The following is a 7,125-nucleotide window of genomic DNA, read 5'->3' as shown; positions in this document are numbered from 1 at the left end:
TGTACGATTTACGATAATCCTTTCAGACCATAACATAAAGGACTGTGCGGGTTAGTTCACTTTAAGAAATCATTGCTCTTTTAGGTGGTTCTCAAAAACTATCATACATAGGAAAAGGGCTTTTCTCCTATGCCCTCCACCATACATGCTAACAAGACATCATCAGAATTTTCATGAGAGCAAATTCATACATCGTCCCATGACTGGTACCAATTGATGAACGGTTATACTGGTCATAGGGTGGGGTGGTGGTGGTAAACAACTGAAAAGAAGCAACGCTCAGGATTCTAATATACTATTTTCAGTGAAAACCGTTGCAGCACAGATTGCGTGTGATTAACATTCTTTTAATCCTGTCTCTGAGGAAATGGTCCATCTGGCATCCTCGTTTTGGGGGGCTGTTTTCTAGGTATACAATACTGGCACCAAAGACCGTCGTTCGGGTTCCAGAAAGCAAAACTCCGCCACCTGCTTACTGTTGACTCTGACACAAAAATGAAGTTGTAAGTCTAGTAGTATAGTTGTAACTCTTTTCTAAGAAGATTCTTTGATGCCACCTACGGAGTTGGCTAAAAAAGTGGAATTGCAAACCTATTATATAAGTCTTCTCTTTGCCAAACACCATATTACTCATTTTCCTCCAAATAGCATCTATTGAAGACACTTGTAAATAACTTTCCGAGCACCTAAGGATTGTGATACCTCAGTAGTCTCTTAAATTATGAATTGCCAGTTAACAAGGGAAAATGTTCGAAGTTATAAAGTGGTGTCCAAAACCTGCTGATGTTTTACATTAGTTATAAAGAAAGATATCCCGGGGTAAAGAAACAAAATAGTGTCCACGGGGCTGGGCATCGCACAATAACTACAAAAACAAGACACTTTTTCGTGAGATCCCCATGCTACCCTGGAGAAATTTCTCTCGCTTCATAACTACGGCCCGTACTCATGTTTCCCCATCTCGTCCTTGCTCTGTTTGCTGTTTCATGAACTTTTATTGTATGCTTCATGTCGGTTCGTTTATAGTGAATACTGACTGTACCTCCACACTGACTTCTATTCATGATGTTACGAAGAAGTGAATACTTCTGCTAAATAATGGTGCACGCTGTCTACTACCCCATGTCAGGAATCATAGCAGTCAAAGATAACAACAGAGGTGTACATACCAAAATACTTCATAACTCATAACACGTCTTGAGTCAAAAATAGCTATTTAACAAAGTTTTCGCATAATGGTAATGACAAAAGGTACGCTTTTCCACAATTGAGCAATACAATGTAAACTATTACTTAAAAAAAATGCAATACATTTGAACAATATTTAATTGAAAGACAGAATTGGAAATATGGCACTAAGTTCATGGAAAGTTCAGACAGACGGCTGAAATACTCATTTACATTCATGATAAATTTAAAAGAAAATTGAGTTTAACAAGCTCTTAAAAATACACTATTCTCAGAAAACAAACAAAAATTTCAGTAAACACAGTGTGGCTTAATAACCTAGAATCAGACAAAACTGAAAAAAGAGTAGCATGAGAAATTCCATTGTTTAGTTTTTACCTTTAACTCTTATCCATTCCAATGCCTCAAAATCTCTTAGAATCAGTACTAATGCTGGAAAAGCCTTAACAATTTAAAAATTCTTTTGACGGCCATATTGTCATACGAACAGGACAAACAGCGAAACAATGAACTCTGAAACTGAAATTTCAGATGTGATTATATACACTTTCAATTAGATAACGGGCCTGAAACATCAAATAAGGATATCCATTGCTTATAACATGCATTGAATAAATAATAACTATAGAAATTTTTTTAAATCTGCTGATAGAACTTTAGTAGAATCAATACCTATCTCAGAATGTAGCTCATCTTTTCAAAACACACACATGAATGATATTTGCATTGTAATAAAAGTATTTATGTAAACATTCACTAATCTTGATGTACATACTGAAAACCTGTGCGTGCGCGCGCGCAGACACACACAGAGACAGATGCTAAAAATGTATGAAGAGAGACAACCTAAGAATGATGCCGTTACCAATAAAATCATAAAAGATGATAGAAAGGTAAGCAACAGACGCAAGATGCTTCAAAAGAGGAAATGGACAATTTTCACTGACAAATCTTAGAACCGGGAACCATACAAAAGCAAAACTTCAAAATTATGTGACTCTTCAAAAACTTTCCTAAACCATTTAAATACCTCTCTTTTGTTATAACAGAGATGGTGCTCTCCCTGTGATCTGCCAGGAAGGTGTTGTGCCAGGCTTTAAAGGCAATCCTCATTAACTGTCTCTATGTACTTGCCTAAAACAGCTCTACGGTCTCAGTAAGTAAAACTTCAAAGTGTTAAAGAACTGGAATACCTTTATTGTCATAATACTTAAAAGAAAAAAAAACTATTGTGCTATTTGGATGCTGCCATTTTTGTCTGTCACTGAATCCAATGAACACAAATAGTTTGACCCTTTTTTTAATTACACTGATGTCATCTTGGATGACTGTACAGACTGACTTAAAACCATCAATCAAAACTTTACCTTGAAGAATTATTATTGGAGCTATAAATGGACTAGTCATTCAAAGTTATACAATGTATTGGACTTTTGTATTTTAAAAGAAAGGCACAGATCAATACTCTATTTTAAAATGATAAATGGACTTTACATTGATTATTTTTAATGATAATAATAATAAATGCAAAATTTGTAAAGTGCATACCCACACTCCTAAAGAGCATGCTCAGCATTTAAGATCAAGAATGAAATATGGACAGCATATGAGGGAAAGGAAAACAAATAAATAACATATGAGCTATAAAAAATAAACCGTACTAAACAAAGAATAAAATCAAATACAGAAAACACAAAGAGGAACCAAATAACAAGAACAAATAATCCTTATCACATATGTAGACCAAATAAAAGACCTATGCTCAGAATAAGGACTTTTTTAAAAGAAATTCTTTTCTACCAAAATAGCATCTTATAGAACAGCCTACCACAAAACAATCAATGACCTCAATATCAGAATTTAAAAGATATATTAGCATGTCTAACAACAAAATACCTACTTTCTATTATATAAGTGATTGTATCTTCATCAGACGAACTGAACACTTAAGTAATCATATGTGCATTCTGTACATTGGTTCATAAGCTCTGTTGTTTTAGCCTTTTATGTTCAGGTATCATTGACATTTCAGTTTGATTTTGAGTTCATTATGTCTGCTTGCACTCAATGCTTCCTGCTTCATATTTGCCTTTCATTAGTTCTAACTCTCTTGTTCTTGTGCTGCTGTCATTTAATCCTTATTCAGGATTTTCGTCTTTCTTTTGCATTTTTTGTTTGTTAAGTGCAGTGAGTCAGGCTTTGGCCAGGGAGTCGCACTACACAAGCTCAGTGATTATTCTTATTGCAGTATACCTAGTATTTTAAGTACCTGCCTATTTGGAAAATTGTTCTATTGGGGGACCACACACTTTAAGCTCATGCTTCTAGTGGTGCCCAGGCCTGACGAGAGGGGGGGAGAGGGGGGTCTGGTGTACCCGGGCCCGTGGCTGTCAAGGGGGCCCGGCCTTGGTCAGTGGATTTTTTTTCTTCTTCTCCTTTTCTTTTTCTTTTAAAGTAAGGTCTAAGGACAGAACACCCAAGCATTACACATGCAGAAGTTGAGTTTCAAGTGTAGATATTGAGATTCGAATTGTAAACATACCTTATATACTGGGAAAATAATTTACGATTACAAGTGCAAGGGGCCCGGAGAGGTCGTCTGTCCCGGGGCCCGGGCTGGCTCTCGGCGGCCCTGGTGGTGCCTTCTCTGTTCTAAAAACCACCACCCAGGCTTGAGTACTACTGAAGTAAATGCAACATTTTGAGTTTATCACCTTCCTTCCTTTTCACTAAGAAACATCAAATTTTGTTTAAGCATGAAAAAAGTTGTAATAATCAGCTGAAGAATGAGAAAACTATACAACTAGACACATCTACAGGTGATCAGAACAGATTTCTTGTGCCTGTGTTCTGACCTCGCTTATGTTTAATAAATGAAAGTGAAGATCTTTATCCTCATGTTTGTTCCTTTTGCCATCTCAGTTAGCGCTCAGATCTCCTTTACGGATGAAGGTGCTCCAATCATCATCATTACATTCTTTCTTTAAGAAAATATTTACAAAGCCTTTTTCTGTCTGCAACAAAAAATTTTAAAAATCATGTCTTCTAGCATAGCACACTGTGTAAAATATTGCTATTCTGAAATAAATAAGATTCATAGCCATCAAAAGACTAGATCTGGCATAAGACTCCACTGTTCATTGTAAAACTCTTCCCACTCCCATGAATAAAGTGACAGTCATGACACTCCTGGCTATTTAATATAATATTTGTTCAGGATGCTGGCAAGTAGAATAAAACATAATACTTTTGCATCATATGCTAAAAGCTATTTTTTAAACTAAATTTTACCTCGCAGTATGAACTATATGGATCAATATTAAAAGGCAACATGGGACGCTCCATTGTCCAGCTTTTGCCATTCAGGTCTTTTTCCCCAGCCACATTCAGAATGAAGCTTCTGCAATCAAAATCCTATGCATTTCATTCTACACTCCTCATACTATTGTTTTTGCATTGAATCCTAGCAGTCAAACTGAAATTAGATAATGTAAAAATATAAAATAAAATTTTTTTTCCTCTTCCTAAAATCAAGCATTATACCTATGACTGTATAAGATCATCAATATAATAGACAAATAGTCAAAAGATGAGACTATAATGGAAAAAATAGATTGGGAAACAATATCTAGTCATAGTCTACTTATGAGCTTCTTCAGCATTTCAGCATTGGATAAGAGCATGGCCATGCCATACTGTCAGTGGTCTCCAGGAGATCTGCCACCAAACTGTCAAATGGTCCCCAAAAGTTTAGCCTCCAGGTGGTTTCTAGTGGCCAGACTTCTGGCATGTTCTTTCTCGGACTGGACAGGTCTGAATAACATGCTTTGGGTTCTCTTCTTAGGAGTCACATTGACAGGGGCCCTATCTTTTAGGATTTTTTGGGTTATTTTTTAAAGATGTCTTTATGTCTGAAGGAACAATATATAGAGACAGAAAGTGTGTAGATTTACAGAGTGTGTTTTGGATATGGCACATTGCAGCACTACTGTATTCCTCAGCACATATTCTGCAAAGCCTGTTTAATATATTCCTTGGCAATGATTATGTAAGGGTAGGGAATGTCTGTGGGTCGTATATATCATTTGGTATGGCCCAGTCAAGGCAGCCGCAGATGGTACTTGAATTTCAATAAATACAGGAGCTTTTTCATAGCAACATATATTTATATTTTAAGGGAATCCTAATATAATAAATTCTGAGGGATTAGCAACGAACATTAATTATGGGATAAACAGGACATAGGAGTACACAACAGAATAGACATGTTTCTCATCAGCCGCACCCAGCCCATCTGTATTGTGATTCAGAGGATAGTCAGTGCGAGGAAAGGCTCGCGAGTGTAAATGGCCCTTGGAAGAAAAAAAGGTTCTCCACTTCTAATGTAAACAAAGATAGGGTCCAAGGTGACAACTACACTTTATGGAGATAACCTTGACTTGCATGTTAGTTGCTCCCAATGCTTTGCTTTGCATTCTTGCCAGTAAGTTTTATTTTTTGGAATATTTAAAAACAAATACCTCTCTTCAAAATTGCATTCAACTTTTGCATTACTTGCTTCATCTCTCCTTCCACCAATAATTTTATTCATAAAGTTTCTTCCCTTGGCCTTCAAGTCTGGAATTTCTACCCGGACACGAACATAACCAGCTTTTCTTTCATCAAGTCCTGCAAAGAAAAATTTGATTTCTTAGCCAGATCAAATACAAAATATGTCTTGAGACAAGAGTTTTAAAGTAATAAGAGTAAATTTTGTTCAATAAAAATATAATAGCTCACTATGTTCCACCACATTACTGGTCTGTCTCACTGACATCTTAATCTATACCTAGTAGATCAAAAGTCACAGCTATGTAGATTTCATTTTCATTAAATGAAAAATTGATGATGTTATAATGTAGCGGAAGCGCTTGTTTGGGGCAGCTTAATATTTCTTCAGTATTGGTCACATCTTAGTCTTTGAGGGTTCAAATCCTTCAAGAAACTGCACATAACAGCATCAACTATGGCAGAACAAGGAATTGTTTTATAAGGCGCGACACAAATCAACTAAACAGCAAATCTCTTGTTGCGGATTTCAAAGATTTCTTTGGTTGTATTGTCATCGTGTACGTGAGCCTCGGATATTTGTCCACACCAGTGTACTACACGGCCTGCTTTTTGAATCACGAAAACCCCTTAAATGAATGTCGCGTGTATAGGCAGACATACAATGTGGTTTCCATGTAGGTCTATCGGTCTTTCTTACCATAGTCTGGTTCTCCACCCGATGCCATTATATTTTTCGTGACGAGAGCCAGGGAAGGACAACTCCATTGTGTCAATTATAAATGATTTCCCTTTGCGCAATGGTGTTTGGTGTTTGTTTTAATCATTTTTTAGAACAAAATTTAATCATTCTTGAGCTAGAAGTATATATATTCTGCAAAAGCTGGAGCACAATCTGAAATCTCAAGATTGCCATAATAAAAAGTCTAGTGTGAAAATGCAGTGAAAGAAGTTGAATTATATCTGTCAGTGGAGGCAATAAATGAGTCAATATCAAAACAATGACTTTCACAGACAATAAAATCAAACATGATCATGAAACTGTACATACATTATTGATTATAGCCTCGAGGCTATAATCAATAATGTATGTACAGTTTCAATGGCCAATGTTAGTCTGTTTTTAGTTTTGGTTCCAGACAAGATGCTGCATAGTGGAAAAAAGAACCATAATATAATAAGTAAAATAGTAATATATATATAAAATAGTAAAATAGTAATATATATATCATATAATATAATAAGTAAAATAGTAATACAGGGCTTCTGCTAAGGCTAAATTCTTTGGGGTCCCAGGGACCCCTTCTTCAGATTTTTAAGGGGTCCCTGTTCTTCGCCCATATTTGGAGGGGACCCCATTGACGAAAATTGAAGGGATTCTCCGAACTT

General features: G+C 36.0%; 1 protein-coding gene and 1 long non-coding RNA gene across 2 annotated transcripts; both read right to left on the bottom strand.

The window, feature by feature from the left end:
* Positions 1 to 1,177: 1,177 nt before the first annotated feature.
* On the bottom strand, positions 1,178 to 3,648 carry LOC112573602. The gene is made up of 2 exons (XR_003101265.1): positions 3,085 to 3,648; positions 1,178 to 3,034 (listed from the first exon to the last, which is right to left on the bottom strand). It is a non-coding gene; the product is annotated as an uncharacterized LOC112573602 (long non-coding RNA).
* Positions 3,649 to 3,700: 52 nt separating this feature from the next.
* On the bottom strand, positions 3,701 to 6,522 carry LOC112573601. Its single transcript, XM_025254113.1, has 4 exons — positions 6,437 to 6,522; positions 5,709 to 5,856; positions 4,480 to 4,588; positions 3,701 to 4,202 (listed from the first exon to the last, which is right to left on the bottom strand). Exons 1-4 carry the CDS (start codon positions 6,462 to 6,464, stop codon positions 4,107 to 4,109), a joined length of 381 nt encoding a protein of 126 aa, XP_025109898.1. The 5' UTR covers positions 6,465 to 6,522; the 3' UTR covers positions 3,701 to 4,106.
* Positions 6,523 to 7,125: the final 603 nt, after the last annotated feature.

The sequence above is a fragment of the Pomacea canaliculata genome, linkage group LG10 (assembly GCF_003073045.1).
Source record: "Pomacea canaliculata isolate SZHN2017 linkage group LG10, ASM307304v1, whole genome shotgun sequence".
In the NCBI taxonomy this organism is placed as follows: domain Eukaryota; kingdom Metazoa; phylum Mollusca; class Gastropoda; order Architaenioglossa; family Ampullariidae; genus Pomacea; species Pomacea canaliculata.
This window is presented reverse-complemented; position numbering and strand designations above follow the sequence as displayed.